This window comes from Oncorhynchus gorbuscha, linkage group LG19 (genome assembly GCF_021184085.1).
Source record: "Oncorhynchus gorbuscha isolate QuinsamMale2020 ecotype Even-year linkage group LG19, OgorEven_v1.0, whole genome shotgun sequence".
Taxonomy (NCBI): domain Eukaryota; kingdom Metazoa; phylum Chordata; class Actinopteri; order Salmoniformes; family Salmonidae; genus Oncorhynchus; species Oncorhynchus gorbuscha.
In genome coordinates this window covers 28,525,206-28,547,348 of record NC_060191.1, presented here as the reverse complement: position 1 = coordinate 28,547,348, position 22,143 = coordinate 28,525,206, and the positions used below count along the sequence as shown (strand labels likewise).

General features: G+C 44.7%; 1 protein-coding gene across 10 annotated transcripts in view; it reads left to right on the top strand.

The window, feature by feature from the left end:
* Positions 1-22,143, top strand: part of plecb (plectin b) — a 93,788-nt gene that overhangs the window by 62,618 nt on the left and 9,027 nt on the right. For 4 of the 10 annotated variants that reach the window (XM_046313359.1, XM_046313358.1, XM_046313357.1 and 1 more), the window contains 23 exons: positions 1,135-1,230; positions 1,453-1,580; positions 3,986-4,079; positions 4,659-4,813; positions 5,074-5,419; positions 5,660-5,737; positions 5,909-6,070; positions 6,281-6,385; positions 6,617-6,712; positions 6,858-6,983; positions 7,314-7,466; positions 7,711-7,868; positions 8,103-8,229; positions 9,114-9,297; positions 9,632-9,652; positions 12,149-12,306; positions 14,869-15,050; positions 15,234-15,372; positions 15,883-16,239; positions 16,490-16,573; positions 16,690-16,791; positions 16,935-17,033; positions 18,697-22,050. In XM_046313359.1, coding sequence (XP_046169315.1) covers positions 1,135-1,230; positions 1,453-1,580; positions 3,986-4,079; positions 4,659-4,813; positions 5,074-5,419; positions 5,660-5,737; positions 5,909-6,070; positions 6,281-6,385; positions 6,617-6,712; positions 6,858-6,983; positions 7,314-7,466; positions 7,711-7,868; positions 8,103-8,229; positions 9,114-9,297; positions 9,632-9,652; positions 12,149-12,306; positions 14,869-15,050; positions 15,234-15,372; positions 15,883-16,239; positions 16,490-16,573; positions 16,690-16,791; positions 16,935-17,033; positions 18,697-22,050 — 6,504 coding nt within the window. The remainder of the gene's footprint in view (positions 1-1,134; positions 1,231-1,452; positions 1,581-3,985; positions 4,080-4,658; positions 4,814-5,073; positions 5,420-5,659; positions 5,738-5,908; positions 6,071-6,280; positions 6,386-6,616; positions 6,713-6,857; positions 6,984-7,313; positions 7,467-7,710; positions 7,869-8,102; positions 8,230-9,113; positions 9,298-9,631; positions 9,653-12,148; positions 12,307-14,868; positions 15,051-15,233; positions 15,373-15,882; positions 16,240-16,489; positions 16,574-16,689; positions 16,792-16,934; positions 17,034-18,696; positions 22,051-22,143) is intronic. The other 6 variants (XM_046313360.1, XM_046313354.1, XM_046313363.1 and 3 more) reach the window with 2 other exon arrangements.

Below are 22,143 nucleotides of genomic sequence, written 5' to 3'. Positions count from 1 at the left end.
GGAAGCAGAATCATCTCCTAGACTAGAGTCAATGGAAGCAGAATCATCTCCTAGACTAGAGTCAATGGAAGCAGAATCATCTCCTAGACTAGAGTCAATGGAAGCAGAATCATCTCCTAGACTAGAGTCAATGGAAGCAGAATCATCTCCTAGACTAGAGTCAATGGAAGCAGAATCAATAGGAAGCAGAATCATCTCCTAGACTAGAGTCAATGGAAGCAGAATCATCTCCTAGACTAGAGTCAATGGAAGCAGAATCATCTCCTAGACTAGAGTCAATGGAAGCAGAATCATCTCCTAGACTAGAGTCAATGGAAGCAGAATCATCTCCTAGACTAGAGTCAATGGAAGCAGAATCATCTCCTAGACTAGAGTCAATGGAAGCAGAATCATCTCCTAGACTAGAGTCAATGGAAGCAGAATCATCTCCTAGACTAGAGTCAATGGAAGCAGAATCATCTCCTAGACTAGAGTCAATGGAAGCAGAATCATCTCCTAGACTAGAGTCAATGGAAGCAGAATCATCTCCTAGACTAGAGTCAATGGAAGCAGAATCATCTCCTAGACTAGAGTCAATGGAAGCAGAATCATCTCCTAGACTAGAGTCAATGGAAGCAGAATCATCTCCTAGACTAGAGTCAATGGAAGCAGAATAATCTCCTAGACTAGAGTCAATGGAAGCAGAATCATCTCCTAGACTAGGAAGCAGAATCATCTCCTAGACTAGAGTCAATGGAAGCAGTTTGAATAAGTACTGCTGTCGTGGTTGGGGTCAATTCCATTTCAAATGGAATTTCAGTTTACTTTCTGAATTGACTGTCTTGAAATAAAATTGTCATCAACCCTGTTCAGTGTCATGTAGCATTTTAAAAAGGAAGCAAGAGTAGGATGGATTGAGTCACAAGATAATAAGGTAGGTAGCCTAGCGGTTAGAGTGTTGGGCCAGGAACCGAAATGTCGCTGGTTCGCATAGCTGAGCCGACAATGTGAAATATCTGCCGATGTATCCCTGAGCAAGGATACAACACTTCACCACACATAGATTTTTTTTTCCTACGTCAATTTCCCTTTTGTGACCGTTCAAGAACGGTAAAAAAAAATGTCTCCTTCATCCTGTCTCTCTCTTTCTTTCAGATCCTGTGGCGTCAGTTCTTGAAGTTCAAAGAGACAGAACTGCCTGCAAAGGAGGCCGACAAGCACCGTTCCAAACTCATCTACCAGTCCTTTGAGGTTAGCCATGCGCACAGAGCTTCTATTCTGTTATTTTCTATTCTATTTGCATTCTAGTCTTTTTCGATTATATTTTATTATGTTCTACTCTATTGTATCCAATTCCAATATACTCTACTATATTCTATTTTTTGATAGATTGATATATAGATAGATAAAAGTGGTTGTCTGATTTGTGGTTAGAGGTCTGACACCTATTATTTTACATCACTCCCTCTACAGAGTGCAGTGCATGCTGGTCAGGTCAAGGTTCCTCCAGGCTACCATCCCATTGATGTGGAGAAGGAATGGGGCCGTCTGCACGTGTCCATCCTTGAGAGAGAACGACTGCTCAGGACAGAGTTTGAGAGGTGTGTGAGTGAAGCTGTGTGGTGGATATCAATGTCTGGCCGTATTATTCCATGATTCCATCAACTCATCTGGATCTACACTGACCAAAAATACAAACGCAACATGTAAAGTCTTGGTCTCATGTTTCGTGAGCTGAAATAAAAGATCCCAGAAATGTTACATACGCACAAAAAAACGTATTTCTCTCAAATTCTGTGCACAAATGAGTTTACATCCCTGTTAGTGGGGATGCCAAGATAATCCATCTACTTGACAGGTGTGGCATATTAATAATCTGGTTAAACACCATGATCATTACACAGGTGCACCTTGTGCTGTGGACAATAAAAGGCCACTCTAAAATGTGTCACAAATCTCAATACCACAGATGTCTAAAGTTTTGAGGGAACGTGCAATTGGCCTGCTGACTTTCCACCAGAGCTGTTGCCAGAGAATTGAATGTTAATTTCTTTATAAGCCGCCTCCAACCTCGTTTTAGAGAATTTGGCAGTGCGCCCAACCGGCCTCACAACCACAGACCACGTGTATTCCGCCGTGTGGGATAGCGATTTGCTGATGTCAACGTTGTGAACAGAGTGCCCCAAAGTGGGGTTATGGTATGGGCAGGCATAAGCTACGGACAACGAACACAATTGCATTTTATCGATGGCAGTTTGAATGCACAAACATATCATGAAGAGATACTAAGGCCCATTGTAAGGTCCATTTTATAAAGGTATCTATGACCAACAGATGCGTATCTATACTCCCAGTCATGTGAAATCTATATATTAGGGCCTAATGAATTTATTATTTCAATTGACTGATTTCCTCATGTGAACTCAGCAAAATGAATTAAATTGTTCCTTGTTGCGTTTATATTTTTGTTTACTATATATCTACTCCCTTCAAGTGACCTTGTTAGTTTCTGCCTGTTTTGTTAGAAAGAAATCCTTCATTTTACAAAATGGGAAGAATATGTTGTTGTTTTGACACAAGACCGGTCATTGATTCGTTGGTCTGTGTGAGAGCATCCTGGATAACTAACTCCATTAGTCTATTAAACCCAGTTTTACCTTAGTTGCACTGCTCTGGGACCGTGTTTAGGCTGTGGTTTGTCTCGAGCCAGCTCCTCTTGAACAGTAATACCATTGGCACGCCCGAGGTTCGCTATCTAGGATGCCGTAAGGAGCTTGGACAAGGTCTTCAGGGATGACTTCTTGACTTTAGATGGACGTTTCCACTAGTTTTTTTTTGTATTGAGTAGCGCCACAAAGCGTAGGTTAGAATATCAGACCGTTGACGAGTACAATTTACTTACAATTTACTTACAGCGAATGAATCATGGTTCATATTAAAACCACAGAGAGTGACAGATGGATTCTTATCAAGCCGATTCTATTCACCGAATCATTTCCTTGTGGTTACATGTGCTGTTTTCAACAGCCGCAAGAACAACCTCTGAAGCCTAGTAATGCACAGTAATTCTATTACCCATCTCCCCTCATTTGGAGACTCCATATCCAGATGTTATGATTGAATCAGGTTTTCCCTTTGCGATGAAGGGATTGCGAAGAAAGACATCCTCTGTACACGCGGAGCGATTTTTATTTTATTTTATTTTAACAAAATGTCTTCTTGTCAACTTAATCAGATGTGATTATCTGTCAGGAGACATCAAATGCCAATGTTATCAATATCATAAGGCCTAGATAGCTGGAGGGTGTTGCGCTGCAAGTGGTCTTCAAATGGGCTGGTCCACTGTCATGAGACAGCCTTGTTTGCCTGGTCCGTGTTCAGTGTAATGGGCAGTCATCGTTTGTTTGCTAGTTTCGACGAAGTTCATCAGACTGGGCAGCGCTGTGTCTGGGCAGCCTTATTCATGAACTGGGAGGAGGAATGGCTGGACAAGCGCAGCAGAATTTGGCCTTACACAACGCAGCAGACTTGTTGTCCCTGCCAAGGTTGGGAGAGAATTCCCATGACACGACCTGACTGTGTTAAGAAGAGCCACCGCTCTACCTGGGACTTTAAAAGGGAGGGCATAGGGACAAGGAGTATGGCATTTGTGACGGACCCTTATAGGGTAGAGTACCTTCTGCATTCGAAGAGGCCGTGAGTGTCTTGTTTCGGACTTTCAGCGATTGTGTTGTCGTGGTTATTGTGTTACTATGTTATGACTTTTTTAGCTGTGGCCAAGCAAGGAATATGTTGTATTTGATACTTGATATTCTTAATCGTGACATAAAACATTTTTTGGTTTGTTTGTTTTTCTATTGATTCATTCACTTTTAGCATGGTACAGAAGTGAAATCCTATACCCAGGCCCGTGTTGACCCTGACCGGGTATGTTTGCTAAAAAAACATTTGAAAACAAAAATGTTTTGACCAGATCAGTGTTAACGCTCCTCTTCTCTTCCCTCAGGCTAGAGAGACTCCAGAGGATCGTCAGTAAAGTCCAGATGGAGTCCGGTGTGTGTGAGGAGCAGCTCAACCAGCTGGAGACCCTGCTGCAGACGGTGAGTCTTGGACCACCAACACTCTGACTGTACAGTGAGGCCCGAGGCTGGGACTGGACCTGGGAATGAGCCTGAGAATGAGACTGTGACTGAGGCTGGGACTGGGGCTGAGGTTTGAGCTGGGATTAGGGCTGGGAATGAGGCTGGAGCCGGGACAGGCTGTGGCTAGAGCTGGGGGAAACTAAGGACAGTCATTGTCCTCAATTATGTGAAGTTGCTATAGGCCAGTGATTGGGTCAAATGACTCATACCGGGTAAGTCATATGCTCCAGTTAGAAAATCATTAGCTGTCTGGTTTTGAATGAGGTAGTAAACAATGTGTCCAGTCATCACCAGTGAAAATGCTCCAATCAGAATGGTATTCCCTCTTATGTCATACAACAGCGTGAGGTGGGCTGGATAGTCTCAGATAACAAAATTAAGATCTGAACTGATCTCCCAACAAGTTTGCAGAGCCATGGAATCCTTAAAGTGGAGGATGCATTACTTGTCTGTCAACCATAGAAACCCTTTACCTTCTCGCTTTCGAACGCTCATAGGTTAATGACATTTAATATTGTTGTGCCCGCCTCCCTCTAGGATATCCGTCTCCTGAGTGCAGGGAAGCCGGCTCAGCACACTGCCGAGGTGGCGCGGGACCTGGACAAGGCAGACGGCATGATACGTCTGCTCTTCAACGACGTGCAGCTGCTCAAAGATGGGCGCCACCTGCAGGCCGAGCAGATGTACCGCAGGTGAGTTGGCCGTTTCAGCTTCTCACAAAATGGATGATAAAGTTTCTATTTTCTATTCGATTATATTATTACATTGATCGATTACAGCGATTTGCTTTGTTAGGGTAACAATTTTCTCTAAATTATAAATTATATCCCCTCTCCCTGTAGTCATGAACGCTGATTGAGACCTAAGCTTGTTGCATAGCCATAGTCATTTAATTGAAGAAATGTGTTGCAGGACAGAACACTTACCTGTCAAATGCGTGTCGTTCCCACAGGGTGTACCGCCTTCACGAGCGTCTTGTGAACCTGCGCACCGATTACAACCTGCGTCTCAAGTCGCAGGTGACGACCACCCAGATGATCCAGACCCAGACCATCCAGCAGTCGTCCTCCAGGGTGCGTCCCGAGCTGGACGAGGTGACCCTACGTTACGCCCAGGACCTGCTGACCTGGGTGGAGGAGAGTCAGAGGCGGATTGACGAGGCCGAGTGGGGCTCGGACCTGCCCACCGTGGAGTCTCAGCTGGGCAGCCACCGGGGCCTGCACCAGACCGTGGAGGACTTCCGCGCCAAGATCGAACGGGCCAAGGCTGACGAGGTACTAGACCTTAAAGGGGCAAAGGTGAAATATGTTTTAGTGGGGTGTTATAACAACTTTGTTTCATAGACTCTCTATATCTCCACATACAGTATTTCCATTACACTTTGTAAATGTAAATGTAAACAAGTTTATATCATGTACTTTGTATTCGATCCGAGGGAATGGAGACATGATACACGTTTATTACCATCATCAAGTGCTAGATCCTCTCTGACTGTGCCATTGCATTGATGTTGCCCGTGTGTCTCTTGTGTCCCTCAGAGCCAGCTATCCCCAGTCAGTAAGGGGATGTACAGTCAATACCTGGGCAAACTGGACCTTCAGTATGCCAAGCTGCTGGTAAGATCTTTTATTCAGAAGCGTTATTTAGTGTTAAATGTCATATTTTGGCGGTAAAGATGCTGTTCTAGTCAACAACCACCAGGATTAGTAATAATTGTATTCTCATAAATGCACACATGCAGTGTGTCATCTAATCTATATCTTCCCTCTTTCACCGCTCTCTCCCAGAACTCCTCCAAGTCTCGTCTGCGTAACCTGGACTCGCTCTATGTGTTTGTCAGCGCGGCAACCAAGGAGCTGATGTGGCTCAACGACAAAGAGGAGGAGGAGGTCAACTACGACTGGAGCGACCGCAACACCAACATGACCGCCAAGAAAGACAACTACTCGGTAGGTCCGACCGCCCACCCAGAAAACCAGATACATCACTTGAAAAATATATCAGAAATGCTGTTAAGACAGCTTGGTTGTTCAAGTGCACATTTTCTGAAGCCTAGAAAAAGATTGAATAGATCATACAGTATTTCCAAACTCTGGAGTAGTGCTCAGCTGAATGTAAGCCTGTTGATAGCTCAATGATAGCTCATTTTCATTCTGAAGGGTCTGATGCGTGAGCTGGAGCTGAGAGAGAAAAAGGTCAATGACATCCAGGGCACAGGAGACAAGATGCTGAAGGAGGGCCACCCTGGCAAGAAAACAGTGGAGGTGAGCACTACACTACCTCCTAGTGGTCTCCATGAGCAATAGCAGGGTAAACCTGGATGTATGCGTTAGTACACCGAACTGCATACCGTAGTAGATTATTTTGCAAACAAGCATGTCTTATTGGACAAGTGCAGGTAGTCCCTCTCTGTTTCAGGCAGTATTCCTCCGCTTGGTGCTTAATGAACACCACCCTCTTTTGCCCAACTCTTCATGTTCCCCTTTAATTTCCAGGCCTTCACAGCAGCCCTGCAGACTCAGTGGAGCTGGATCCTGCAGCTGTGTTGTTGCATCGAGGCTCATCTCAAAGAGAACACAGCGTACTACCAGGTTTGGATGCTCCGAATCATTTTCTAAATAGAGAATGGCTCATAAACCTGCATGGTTCCATAAGTGATAGTTCCAAACCCAATTGTTGACGTTCTGGTGTTATTGTTCAATACACATGCCCTTATCGTCTTGTGCTTCTTCGCAGTTCTTTTCGGACGTGAAAGAAGCTGAGGAGACGATGAAGAAGATGCAGGAGACGATGAAGAAGAAGTACAGCTGCGATCGCACCACCACGGCCACGCGACTGGAGGACCTGCTGCAGGATGCTATGGTACGTAGCCTAATACACAGTTGGACTGTGTACGGGTGCTTGTGCTCACATAAATCCTGAGGTCACCTAGCTCTGGACCCGTATTCATAAATCGTGAGAGTAGGACTCCGCATCTAGTATCAGGTCTGCTTTTTATATATGAAGAATGGAAAGGGGGTACACGATCCTAGATCAGTACTCTTACTCTGAGATACTTTATGAGTATGGGCCCTCGTCTCATAGGCAGGACTTTAGTTGCTCAAATGCAGAGAAAGAAAACCAGGAAACTCTCTTTATCTTTGTGTTCCATCTTTTTCCTGAAGATGTTGAATTATTTCCCTTCTTCACCAGGAGGAGAAGGAACAGCTGAACGAGTTTAAGACTCACGTGGCCGGCCTGAACAAGAGGGCCAAGACCATAATCCAGCTGAAGCCCCGTAACCCCACCAAGTCCATCAAGGGCAAACTGCCCATCCAGGCCGTGTGTGACTTCAAACAGATGGAGGTGAGCATATCATCCCTATCACCTTTTGAAGGTATCTGGTGTGGGAATAACGGCTCTACATATGTAGAGGAAGTAGATACTTACTTTTTTGTTCGTTTGTTCGTTAATTTGTTTGTTCGTTCATCACTCCCCCCCCCCCCGTTCATTCATTCATTCTTCCTGGTTCGTTCATTCATGCTGGTCTAAGCCACCCACCATCCATCCATGGACTGTAACGTCTCATATACTCCGTCTCTCTGTGCAGATCACCGTCCATAAGGGAGAGGAGTGTGCCCTCATCAACAACTCCCCACAGCCCAACAAGTGGAAGATCCTGAACCGCTCAGGCATTGAGGCGGTGGTGCCTTCAGTCTGCCTCCTGGTTCCACCTGTCAACAAGGAGGCTATGGACAGTGTGTCCAGGTGAGACTCTTACATCAATACACAGCGCTCTCCATCAATGGATCTTTTGTTGCCACGTCCCATATCTGCTTGCACTGTTCTTCCGTCACAATGACCCGAGGAGTTGGCAAGATGACACAAACAGATCTGGGACCAGGCTGGTTTTTCGTGACCTAGCCATGGAAAAAAAACCTCTGGCCCCTAGTTATATTTGTTGTACAGTACAGTAACACTTCCTTCTGTCTCCTACCCCAGTCTGGACTCTGGTCACCAGTCGATGCTGCTCCTGTGGCAGAGAATGCATGTGGACATGAAGAGCATGCTGTCCTGGCAGTACCTGACGAGAGACATCACACAGATACGTACCTGGAACATCACCATGGTAAACGCTGGTCATCTGTGATTTTTAAAATGTATTATCTTGAAAAACAACGGAGAAAGATTTATAGTGATTTAAATAGTTTGACATTAGTTAACTGTTTGGCGCTTAGACTATTTGAAGTCAAACGTGATCCTCACAGACAGCCAATCAGTGACCCCGTGAGAGGGAGTCAAGTGGTCACCCCGTTTGGGTCACTGCAAGTGTACTGAATGGAGCGGGGAGATTTCCCATGCCTTTGTTGCTTTAACGGTGAGGTTGAGTCTCGAGCTCTGTTATTTATAGAGCAGACCATGTAAACATGGACAAGTGTTTTATTGAGTTAGAAAAGCTCATGGGTTTCCAAATGGAATTATCGGCGGGGGAAGTTCTCATACTGTTACCCCAGTAAGGAGCGGTGTCTACCAAAGCCTGTTTGTATTACGTGACAAACAAACTAAAAGCCTTGAGTGTATAGTAGATTAGATTTTTTTTTAACCGCCTATAACAGGTTGTGATGCAGGCAGGGCACATGGACAGAATGACGGGGACAAATTGACAGGCAATTCGGATCAGTTCCTGTCATACGGAGGAGGTTTTGAAGGATTATAACGATTTAAGATGAACATGTTTTAGATTGACTATTTACTTACCTCTCTCCTTATTCTACCTCTCCCTCTTTTTCCATCCTCTCTCCTGCCTCTTCTTCTCTCTTTGTCTTCCTTCTCTCCTTTTCACCCTATTGTTTTCCCTCTCTCCTCCCTCTTTCCTCCCTCTCTCTCTCTCTCTCTCTCTCTCTCTCTCTCTCTCTCTCTCTCTCTCTCTCTCTCTCTCTCTCTCTCTCTCTCTCTCTCTCTCTCTCTCTCTCTCTCTCTCCTTTCTCCCCCTCCCCTCTCTTCCCTCTATAGTTTAAGACCATGAAGGTGGAGGAGTACAGGCTGATTATGAGGAACCTGGAGCTTCACTATCAGGACTTCATGCGTGACAGTCAGGATTCCCAGCTGTTTGGGCCGCACGACCGCATGCAGATCGAAGGCGACTACTCTAAGACCACACAGTACTACGACAACCTTCTGCGCTCTGTGGAGAAAGGTCAGTTCCACCTACATGCTCACGAACAGACACTACAAACCTCTGTATGCCTTTATGTTTACAGCCTGGGAATTACCTGGTGTTTACATGGTGTTAACTAAGAAACTAATGGGGTATTAGTGGGTACTTTCTGGTTTGGCGACTACCTGGTTTGACAAATAATGTACAAGTAATGACCTAATAAACAGCGGGCTGGGTGGCATCTACTCTCCTTCTCTGAGTACCACTAGCAAACATTTTTTTTTATACAGTGGATGTGTGTAGTCAGGGGTGAAAGGCGTGTTACTGTACACCAGTTCAGAAACATTGGGTAACTGTCAAATTAAACTTTCAGGACCAGTGGTTAAAACCAAAGGTGAGTGTGAACAGTGAACCGCCATGCTTTTGAACTATGGATGGTTGGCACGTTCAAAAATTAACAATTTGTTTGTTTCCGTCACTCCAACCCCATCAACTTAGTGTTCACATTGATAGCAATGCTTTCGCTAGCTCTTCCAGCTTTTGATTGAGTGCATGATATTTTGTCTTTTTTTTGGTCAATTTCCAATGTGGCTTGGTTTGTTGTTTTGTTATGCAATATAGTGCTTTCGAAAAACACATTCAGGTAGTGGTCAAGCTGTGTTTTGCTGTGTGTAGAGATACCACTGCACAGTGGGTAATATGCTTTGTTTGAATGCATATCAACGTGTGTGTGTGTGTGTGTGTGTGTGTGTGTGTGTGTGTGTGTGTGTGTGTGTGTGTGTGTGTGTGTGTGTGTGTGTGTGTGTGTGTGTGTGTGTGTGTGTGTGTGTGTGTGTGTGTGTGTTTGTGACACACTACATGTGAACACATGCATGTCTGATCATGAACCATATGAATACACTGCACTAGTGTGTGTGTACAGTTGAAGTCGGAAGTTTACATACACCTTAGCCAAATACATTTAAACTCAGTTTTCACAATTCCTGACATTTAATCCTAGTAAGGTCAGTTAGGATCCTGCCTTAGGTCAGTTAGATCACCACTTTATTTTAAGAATGTGAAATGTCAGAATAATAGTTGAGAGAATGATTTATTTCAGCTTTTATTTATTTTATCACATACCCAGTGAGTCAGAAGTTTACATACAATCAATTAGTATTTGGTAGCATTGCCTTTAACTTGTTTAACTTGGGTCAAATGTTTCAGGTAGCCTTCCACAAGCTTTCCACAATAAGTTGGGTGAATTTTGGCCCATTTCTCCTGACAGAGCTGGTGTAACTGAGTCAGGTTTGTAGGCGCACACACTTTTTCAGTTCTGCCCACAAGTTTTCAATGGGATTGAGGTCAGGGCTTTGTGATGGCCACTCCAATACCTTTTTGTTGTCCTTAAGCCATTTTGCCACAACTTTGAAAGTATGCTTGGGGTCATTGTCCATTTGGAAGACCCATTTGCGACCAAGCTTTAACTTCCTGACTGATGTCTTGAGATGTTGCTTCAATATATCCACATAATTTTCCTCCCTCGTGATGCCATTTATTTTGTGAAGTGCACTAGTCCCTCCTGCAGCAAAGCACCCCCACAACATGATGCTGCCACCCCCATGCTTCACGGTTGGGATGGTGTTCTTCGGCTTGCAAGCATCCCCCTTTATCCTCCAAACATAACAATGGTCATTATGGCCAAACAGTTCTATTTTTGTTTCATCAGACCAGAGGATATTTCTCCAAAAAGTATGATCTTTGTCCCCATGTGCAGTTGCAAACCGTAGTCTGGCTTTTTTATGGCAGTTTTGGAGCAGTGGCTTCTTCCTCGCTGAGCAGCCTTTCAGGTTATGTCAATATAGGACTCGTTTTACTGTGGATATAAATACTTTTGTACCTGGTTCCTCCAGCATCTTCACAAGGTCCTTTGCTGTTGTTCTGGGATTGATTTGCACCTTTTGCACCAAAGTACGTTCATCTCTAGGAGACAGAGCGCATCTCCTTCCGGAGTGGTATGACGGCTTTGTGGTCCCATGGTGTTTATACTTGCGTATTATTATTTGTACAGATGAAGGTGGTGCCTTCAGGCGTTTGGAAATTGCTCCCAAGGATGAACCAGACTTGTGGAGGACAAATTCTTTTCTGAGGTCTTGGCTGATTTCCTTTGATTTTCCCATGATGTCAAACAAAGAGGCACTGAGTTTGAAGTTTGGCCTTGAAATACATCCACAGGTACACCTCCAATTGACTCAAATTATGTCAATTAGCCTATCAGAAGCTTCTAAAACCTTGACATCATTTTCTGGAATTTTCCAAGCTGTTTAAAGGCACAGTCAACTTAGTGCATGTAAACTTCTGACCAACTGGAATTGTGATACAATGAGTTATACGTGAAATAATCTGTCAGTGAAATAAATAAATGACTTGTCATGCACAAAGTAGATGTTTTAACCGACTTGCCAAAAACATAGTTTTTTACAAGAAATCTGTGGACCTAAGTCTAGGTAAACTTCCGACTTCAAGTGTGTGTGTGTGTGTGTGTGTGTGTTATTTATTTATATAATCAGCAATTGTAATTCCATTCAAATTACTGAGGTATTGCAAGGTAAAGAACATACATGGAAGAAAACATGGGAAAGGTTTCACCACACTACAGTCAACCCTCTATCTTACCACACCTACTGTAACCACACACCCATCCTGCCCTAAGCTCCTCACCATAATAATATAATAATTGTATTATTATTGCCACTTAGCAGGTGCTTCTATCTGAAATGATTTACAGTACAGTGAGCACATACATTTTGAGTATGTGATCCCGGTGGGTATTGAACCCACAGCCTTGGAGCTACTAGTGCCACACTCTTACCACCCTAACCGATCTCCACAATGTCCACGCTGCACACAGGTGAGCAGGACGAGTCGATGTGTGTGACCTACATCACCCACATCAAGGACCTGCGTCTACGGATAGAGGACTGCGAGGCTCGTACCGTGGCCCGCATCCGCAAGCCCGTGGACAAGGACCCCATCCAGGACTGTGCCCAGAAGACCACCGACCAAAAGGTGCTGTTCCTAGACTGTACTAACTAAAGAATGCGTTGTGACTTAGGTCTAACCTATTTATTGAACAGGTCTCCTCTGTAAAAGACGCTCAGTGGGCTCAACCTGTATAAATAAAGGATAATAAAATATAACCTCTATACAGGTGAAGGTAGCGGTGGGGGAGGGGCAACAGATACCAAAGTTAATCACCAAAAAACAATGCTATTTTATTTGGACACTGGGAATAACGTCATAAAGAACCCTGACTGTGTTTTCAGGAGCTACTATAAAACTGTTATGGAGGGGGAAGCACCTAAAATGTGATGCCAAGCAGGGTTTGGTAGGTTACTTTCTAAATGTAATCTGTTAGTTACATGGCCACAATTGTAATAGATTACTTTCCCCTTAAGATTGCGTTAGAAGGCGGCAAACCTTTATATTACCAATTTACCAATATCGATTACAGGAGAAATCAATATTAGCGTTTACATAGCTGGCCATAAATGGATGTTGCATTTTGCTTTATGGGTTGGTTATGTAGGCTTCTTCTAACCCATTGCTTTCTACTACAGATAACAATCTGATTAGGCTATGTCTTTACAATAAAAACACAAGTCTGTCAGATTTACAGTCACTCCAATTAATTGAATACCCCTCGATCTTCAAGAATAGGACTTGTAAATATGGAAATGTAGATTAGCCAAATTGTTTTACGTGAGCATAACCCCAAAACAAAGGACTTACTAGTCTACTCTGTTGTTTATGGTTCTGTTGTCATGCAGGCTCATTGCTTTGAGTTTAAAAATAAATCCTGCTCTCGTTGAACGGCATTCTATGAGCACTACTGAAAAGTGCAACCTTGCATATGAAAAATGTATACCATATTCTGCATTTGCTATAGGCTTATTGTTTTCAATTTTTCTTTGGTGACACTTTGATACCTCTATAATTTGGTTTAAGTCTATCAAAAGTGTGCGAGTTTGAGCCATGTGTCCATTAGGCCTATGGGCATTTTCCTGAATCAGCACACATTAGATCCAGCAATAAAAGCCCCGCTTGTGGTCTTCTTAAATTCAACTTGTTTTTGACAACACGATATCACAGAGGAGTTGAGAAGGAAGGAACTCCCTCCAACTTGTTTTTCTCAAGGCCGGGATCTGCACTCTGCAGCTTATTTGCAAGATCAACATTTTCACTGGCTGTCTACTTGTCACAAAAAACAATGATTTGATAGGCAGCTTAAACTTATTTCATTCAACCATTATTGTGTTAAAATACACATGTCCATTTGTGAACAGCCATCCACAACCACCACAATCCGTAAGGTGCAAATAGCTAAATGAGAGAGCACCGGTGTGATTCAAATCAGTGCGCCATGTAGACACCAATAGGAAGTGGTATCTGCTGTCCTTTACGTCCAAGCGTTTTTTTTCCCCAAGTTGGATCATCTTTGGATGCCGACAGCACTCGCACTATTGGAAGACATACTGTAGCTTGAACTGTAGCCTACTACAGAAGCCTAATTCCTGCTGTTTCCCTGCGATCCTTCACATACATTTGGTGTGTCATCGTAGTTGTCTCTGCCTTGTGGTCAGATTCGCTCAGGCGGAACAAACATGAACTTGTTCCTTTTTTCAATGCTGATTTGATTATTCATTGAGAATAATCTATTTTTCCGAAAGTGTCTGTAATCGGATCACAATATTTTAGCTGGTAACGTAACGTACAGCTATTTTTTTTTTTGTAATCCGTTACTCCCCAACCCTGATACCAAGCTACAGACTGGCACCAGAAACAGGACAAAGCACTACACAGAAAATGAGAGAGAGAGAGAGAGAGAGAGAGAGAGAGAGAGGGAGGTGTAGAAAGAGAGGGAATGAAATACCGAGAGAGGAGACGGCGAGGCCTAATTACAGCAGATTGCAGCTATGGATAGGGCTTTCTGCGGCGGGGAGAGAAATGTGAGAAAGAAGGGGGCTTGAGAAAGGAGATATACATACTGTACGGGAGCCAAGTGCAGCGGGAAAGAGAGGAACGATGACTCGGTAGACGGGAGGATAGGCGGGGCAGAGGTAGATAGAGAGGGAGGGAGCGGAATGGCATGGTTGCCGCCTTCTGCGCTGCCTCGCAGGGGGGAAGAGGGAGAGAGGAGAAGGCAAGTCATGAGAGTAAGACGGAGAGCGCGAGAGAGAGAGAAGGAAAGGGAAAATAGAGTAGTGTATATGCTCAGTGTGTTCAGTAAGTCCCTGGGCTGTGTTTCTCTATGGAGACTGAGGGTGACTGGCTGGAAGGCCCACTGCCCAGCCTGCTGATCCAGCTCCTCTGGACCCTGCTAGCTCTGGGCCTAGTGGGGATCCTTTCTATGCTACTCCACCAAGACCCCTGGCAGCTCATCCCCCGGAGAGTCCACACACAGGTCAGGCTCAGGAACACACTGCTTCCTTGGTCCTGATAGGAGGGGACTCGTTCAGCATTATGACACTCGGTGGAAGTTTGTAATCAGAGGAGATTTTCTCTCTTTGTTTTGCTATTTGTCCTTTTCTTTATCTTAATCGTCATGCGCTTGTTTCTCTCCTGTTTCAGAAAGTCCAAGTGGAGCTTGAGGGGATCAAGAAGAACCTGGACCAGGTGGCCGTGAAGACCGAGGAGGTCCTGAGTACCACTCCTCAGCAGTCCAGCACTGCCCCTGTCCTGCGCTCTGAACTGGACTTCACCCTGAAGAAGATGGACCACGCCTACATCCTCTCCTCTGTCTATCTAGAGAAGTGAGTCGACTTGTCGGTTTTCTTTCTGTAGCCAGTTTCCATTTTTTCGGGTTCTTATTGCCCTGACAAAAGCAACAAACAAGCAAGTGAAAAATACAACATTCTATTGAAGCAGCATTACATCTCTCACGCCACTTCCCTCCCCATCCCTCCTCCACGGACATTTCCTCTTCCTTGCCTCAGGCTGAAGACGGTGGACGTGGTCATCCGCAACACGCAGGGGGCCGAGGGCGTTCTGAAGAAGTACGAGCAGCGACTGCGCGAGGTGCAAACGGTGCCCAATGACGTCAAGGAGGTGGAGATGTACCGCACCCAGCTCAAGGTGAACTGACTGGGCAGCTCTGGGCACAGCCTCAGCCTTTATTCCTGTGTTATGTTTCCACTGAACAACCAGGCTTTTGTTCTCCGTTCTCTGAACACTTACCTCCTCTTTGTATGACACAGTTGGTCCGCTTTTTCCAAGCCAGGGAACTGGTTGAGGCTTTTGCATAAACGCTACTCAGTAGATGGGTTGTGATGTTTATTACATTAAAAACACACGCGCTTTTGGGACATTAATGAACTGTGTGGGATTCATTACGGGTTTGTTGACGGCCAACGCTCGTGTATTTTTGCGTTTTATATATGTATCATTGGATTATGAACATGGTAACAAGGCAGGTTTACAAAGAGAGAGAAACTGTTTACGCGATGAAACAAGACATGCATAACTTGTTCTGTGGAAAAATTTAACTTTTTCCAATATTTTTTTGTTGTTGACGTAAGCTGCACTTATTGACAGCTTATTTAACAATCTAACTGTTGCTCTTCCCTGCCGTCTCCTTCCCTGTAGAAAATGCGCGCTGAAGCGGAGGGTGAAAAGCCTGCATTCGATTCTCTGGAGGGCGAGCTCGGAAAGGCAGCAGCCGTGAGCGAGAAGATGTCTCGTGTGCACAGTGAGCGTGACGCTGAGCTGGACCACTACCGTCATCTCCTGTCCGGTCTCCAGGACCGCTGGCAGGCTGTGTTCTCCCAGATGGACCTGCGTCAGCGGGAGCTGGAGCAGCTGGGTCGCCAGCTGGGTTACTACAGAGAGAGCTACGACTGGCTCATCCAGTGGATCGGTGAGGCCAAGCAGAGGCAGGAGAAGATCCAGGCCGTGTCCATCAGCGACAGCAAGACTCTGAAGGAGCAACTGGCCCAGGAGAAGGTACTGATGGGGGAATATTAGGGGTCCGTTACATCACTGCATTGCTCCAGGTGCTTAGCTGATCAACTGAACGTTCTGGAACTTTGTGAAAATAAATCATTGACACCTTTTTTTCCGACTTATTTTGTATGCTACTTCTGAGACGATGAACGTTATAAAGGTGTGTGTTGTGTAGTTCTCATCATTGAACATACACAGGCACACCGTGAAATCCCATCCAGACTAATTCTGATTATTTCCCCCGACATAGAAACTTCTGGAAGAGATTGAGCAAAACAAAGAGAAAGTTGACGAGTGTCAGAAATATGCTAAGGCATATATCGACACTATCAAGGTAAGCATGCACAACGTTAGTGAGGAAACCATATTATTACATTCATATCCAGCTTTATTTAAATGTCTTCATTTCATAAAGGTTTAGTGTTAAAACATCCTGTTTCTTTATATTAGGATTATGAACTCCAGTTGGTGGCCTACAAAGCACAGGTGGACCCTCTCTCACCCCTGAAGAAAACCAAAATGGATTCGGCCTCAGATAACATCATTCAAGAGGTCTGTGCCACTTGTGTAATCTGAGCGCAGATTGTCGTTCTCTGACAACCATTTGCAATGCTAGGAGAGAAGTTTAGATCGGTAGTTTAAGACAAAACCCCGCACCTAATCAAAGGTTTCCTGTTTCATTTCTTCTCCATCAGTACGTGACGCTAAGAACCCGCTACAGCGAGCTGATGACTCTGACCAGCCAGTACATCAAGTTTATCACCGACACACAGCGCCGCCTGGAGGACGAGGAGGTGCGTGACAACACACTGGGAAATCCGAACCCTAACCCATTGACAACCAATGAAAAACAAATGCATGACCACTCTTTTGCACGCACAAATGCATACACACACATTAATGTATGGATGATATTCTTTCATTTTGAGGTAATGTATGGTTTGGAACGTTGGCATTGGCATGCTGTTGCTGTAGCCGCAGGATGTTAGGGCACCTAGCAGACAGGAAGTCCTATCTCTTAGAATGATGGCCATGCGGTGCTATTCGGCAAATATGAATGCTCTACCAAAAATCAGCCTAGTCTAAGTGTCATGGTTCTCAGATGGGAACCTGGGACTATCAATTAGAATATGGCTAGAGTGTCATATTGATTTCTTATGGTGCCTTAAAATATCCAGGGCCAAGTAGATCTATTATATGAACACCAATGACAATTGCATACTGTTTTGATAAGCAGTAGTGGCCTTGTCACAAAATTCAATGAATTGATGAAACGTTTACGTTCAGTCTGAAGCAAAAGAAAGTGAGCATCCTCAAACGATTAAGAGACCAGACCACGAGAGGAAATTCCAGTGGGTTAGGAGAAGCAACTCATAGGGGTTTACACATTTTGTATTCTGGCCTATTCATTTTCACGTCATTTATTGAGTTGTGCCGTAATATATATTTTTTTAAAGGGCGTTCTTTCTTTCACTATGTCTATTTTTCTCATGGGCCACTCTTTCTTAGATGTCAATCTAAGCTCTCCCACTGTATGCTTCAGGCCGACTGCCATGTCCTTCAACTTTCCTTTTTTCAGATGAACACACACTTCCCCGTCTCCCGTTCTTTTCTAACCCTAATGTTTTGTTTGTTTCTTTGCTTCTCTTAACTGCTTGCCAGTGCTTTGTCATGATGAATGCTTATCTTGTTTGGGCGCTAAAAGAGGTAAATAATCCACTACGCTCCAGTCACTATTCTCTCATTATGTGCCTTACCTTCCATACCCTCAGGCTTCAATTCATCACCTAAACTGTCAGACATTTTCATATTTACCTTACACTCACTTCCGTGTCTCGTTTATTCTGTGTTCGCATGGGCTTTAGGTGCTATTTTCTTTATTACATTTTCAGACAATCCTTGTACTATCCCTGCTTTCCCCTTTGCACATATTCTGCCCAGTTCCTTGATAATAGGGATCTAAAGAATACATTGCATTGTTGTGCAAGAAATCATAACAGGTTGTTTAACCATATGAATAGATGAATTTCAACTAACTAGTTGCTGGTTGATTGTGATGTCATTTTTGAATAACAACTTTGAGTAATTTCAAGCTGAAAATAGATTATATTTAAAAAAAAGATTCACTTTACTATTTCACTTATGCAAAATGGTTTATCACAAAATAATTGCATTAAGGACACCGATATGTAAGAAGATACAGTTGCATGCCACATGAGTTCCTCACTTTGTTGTGTTGTGATGTCTTGTCTCCATACATGAATTGTTACATAACCATTCTTCCATCTTACTTGTTTCTACCTTGAATTGTCTTTGTCAAAGATATCTTGCTTTAACAGCATCCTCCTGAATGAATTCACATCTGAACATATATCTATCTTTAAGCTACCTATTAACATTTAACCTGTCATGCTTAATTTTTAATATTTTCTTTACCATTTGCTTCCACTAATACAGAAAGCTGCTGAGAAAATGAAAGCGGAAGACAGGAAAAAAATGGCAGAGATGCAGGCTGAGTTAAACAAACAGAAGCAGCTAGCTGAATCTCATGCAAAGGCCATTGCCAAGGCCGAGCAGGAAGCTCAAGAGCTGAAGCTCATGATGCAGGAGGAAGTCAGCAGGAGACAAGTTGTGTCTGTAGATGCAGAAAAGCAAAAGCACAATATCCAGCTGGAACTACATGAGCTCAAAAATCTCTCAGAGCAGCAGATCAAGTCCAAGAGTCAACAGGTAGAAGAAGCCAATCAGAGCAGAGTCAAGATTGAGGAGGAAATCCGTATCATCAGGATCCAGCTGGAGACCACTGTAAAACAGAAGTTTACAGCTGAGGATGAGCTCAAGCAGCTCCGGGAAAAAGCGTCTGAAGCCGAGAGGCTGAGGAAGCTTGCACAGGAGGAGGCTGAGAAGCTCCGCAAACAGGTCAACGAGGAGACCCAGAAAAAACGCAAGGCAGAGGAAGAGCTCAAATTAAAGTCTGAGGCTGAGAAGGAGGCAGCCAAGCAGAAGCAGAAGGCTCTGGAAGACCTTGAGAAGCTGAAGATGCAGGCGGAGGAGGCGGAGAGACGCATGAAGCAAGCTGAAGTGGAGAAGGAGAGGCAGATCAAGGTTGCCCAGGAGGTGGCACAGAAGAGTGCTGCCACCGAACTCCAGAGCAAACGCATGTCCTATGTTGAAAAGACATCAAAGCTGGAGGAATCACTCAAACTAGAGCATGTCACCGTCATCCAGCTGCAGGAGGAGGCAGCTCGTCTCAAGAAGCAACAGGAAGAGGCTGATATGGCCAGGGAGGAGGCGGAGAAGGAGTTAGAGAAATGGAGGCAGAAAGCCAATGAGGCACTCCGCTTAAGGCTCCAGGCTGAGGAAGAAGCTCACAAAAAGAGTCGTGCCCAGGAGGATGCCGAGAAACAGAAGGAGGATGCTGAGCGTGAGGCCAGGAAGAGGGCTAAAGCTGAGGAGTCAGCACTCAAACAGAAAGATATGGCAGAGCAAGAGCTGGAGAGGCAGAGGAGGATAGCTGAGGGAACTGCTCAGCAGAAACTCTCAGCAGAACAGGAGTTAATCCGGCTAAGGGCAGACTTCGACCATGCTGAGCAACAGAGATCCCTGCTTGATGACGAGCTGTACCGCCTGAAGAATGAAGTCAATGCAGCAGAGCAGCAAAGGAAACAGCTTGAAGATGAACTGGCCAAAGTGAGGAGTGAAATGAATATACTCCTGCAGCTAAAGTCCAAGGCAGAAAAGGAGAGCATGTCCAACACTGAGAAGAGCAAACAGCTCCTTGAATCTGAAGCTGCAAAAATGAGGGACCTTGCTGAGGAGGCCGGCAAACTTAGATCCATCGCTGAGGAAGCCAAGCGACAAAGGCAAGTTGCTGAGGAAGAAGCAGCTCGTCAAAGAGTTGAAGCTGAAAGGATCCTCAAAGAGAAGCTTGCTGCCATTAACGAGGCAACTCGCATGAAGACTGAAGCAGAGATTGCCCTCAAAGAAAAAGAGGCTGAGAATGAGCGACTCAGACGACAAGCTGAGGATGAAGCTTACCAGAGGAAGGCTCTGGAGGACCAAGCCAGCCAGCACAAGCAAGATATTGAAGAAAAGATCAATCAACTCAAAAAGTCATCTGAGAATGAGTTGGGAAGACAAAAGACACTTGTAGATGAAACTCTCAAGCAGAGACGAGTGGTTGAGGAGGAAATTCGCATTCTCAAGCTAAACTTTGAGAAAGCCTCATCTGGCAAGCTTGATTTGGAGCTGGAGTTGAATAAACTGAAAAACATTGCAGAGGAAACACAACAGAGTAAACTCCAAGCTGAAAAAGAGGCTGAGAAACACAGGAAACTTGCCCTGGAGGAGGAGAAACGCAGGCGCGAAGCAGAGGAAAAGGTCAAAAAGATCACTGCTGCAGAGGAAGAAGCAGGCAGACAGTGCAGAAATGCGCAGGAGGAAGTGGAGCGCCTCAAAAAGAAGGCAGATGAAGCCAAAAAGCAGAAAGAGGATGCTGACAAGGAAGCAGAAAGACAGATCCTCGTAGCCAAACAAGCAGCACAAAAATGCAATGCAGCAGAACAGCAAGTTCAGAGTGTCCTTGTCCAACAGAAGGAGGACAACCTCACACAGAAACAGCTCAAGGAAGAGTATGAGAAAGCCAAGATGCTTGCGAAACAGGCGGAGCTTGCCAAGGAAAAGGCAGAGAAGGAGGCTGCTCTTCTCCGGCAACAAGCTGAGGATGCAGAACGCCAAAAACAGGCCGCTGAACTCGAAGCTTCCACCCAAGCCAAAGCTCAAGAGGAAGCCGTGAAATTGAGAAAGGAGGCAGAGTTCGAAGCTGCCAAGCGAGCGCAGGCTGAGGCTGATGCAATCAAACAGAAACAACAAGCAGATGCTGAGATGGAAAAACACAAAAAACTTGCAGAGAAAACAGTGAGTCAAAAGTCTCAGGTAGAGAAAGAGCTCACAAAGGTCAGGCTTCAGCTGGATGAAACTGACAAGCAAAAATCTGTCTTAGATGAGGAGCTACAGCGCTTAAAGGACGAAGTCGGTGATGCGGTCAAGCAGAAGGCCCAGGTGGAAGAGGAGTTATTCAAAGTCAAGATTCAGATGGAGGAGCTGGTCAAACTGAAACTCAGAATTGAGCAGGAGAACCAGCGTCTTATCAAAAAGGACAAGGATAACACTCAGAAATTCCTGGCCGAGGAAGCTGAGAACATGAAGAAGCTTGCAGAAGAAGCTGCCAGACTCAGTGTGGAAGCCCAGGAGGCTGCACACATGAGACAGATCGCTGAATCTGACCTCTCCCAACAGAGGGCACTTGCAGAGAAGATGCTAAAGGAGAAGATGCTTGCCATTCAGGAAGCATGTAAGCTGAAAGCAGAGGCTGAGATGCTCCAAAGACAGAAGGACCTGGCTCAAGAGCAGGCCCAGAAGCTGCTTGAGGATAAACAACTGATGCAGCAGCGTCTTGAGGAAGAGACTGAGGGCTTCCAGAAATCCTTGGAAGCTGAGCGCAGGAGACAGCTGGAGATCACCGCCGAAGCTGAAAACCTCAAAGTCAAAGTGTCCCAACTAAGTGATGCTCAGTCCAAAGCAGAGAATGAGGCCAAGAAATTCAAGAAGCAAGCAGATGAGATCAGTGCCCGTCTTCATCAGACAGAGCTAGCAACTAAAGAGAAATTGACTGTTGTAGAGAAACTTGAAGTGCAGCGACTGAGCAGCAACAAAGAGGCTGATGAGTTACGCAAAGCCATCGCTGATCTAGAAAAGGAGAAGGACAAACTGAAAAAGGAGGCCGAAGACCTACAGAATAACTCTAAAGAGGTATTGTTAGAGATGGCATAGTAGTGCAGCGTATGTCATTGTTAACCCTCTCTCTGATAATGAACAATCTTAAATGATTTAATTACATTTCTT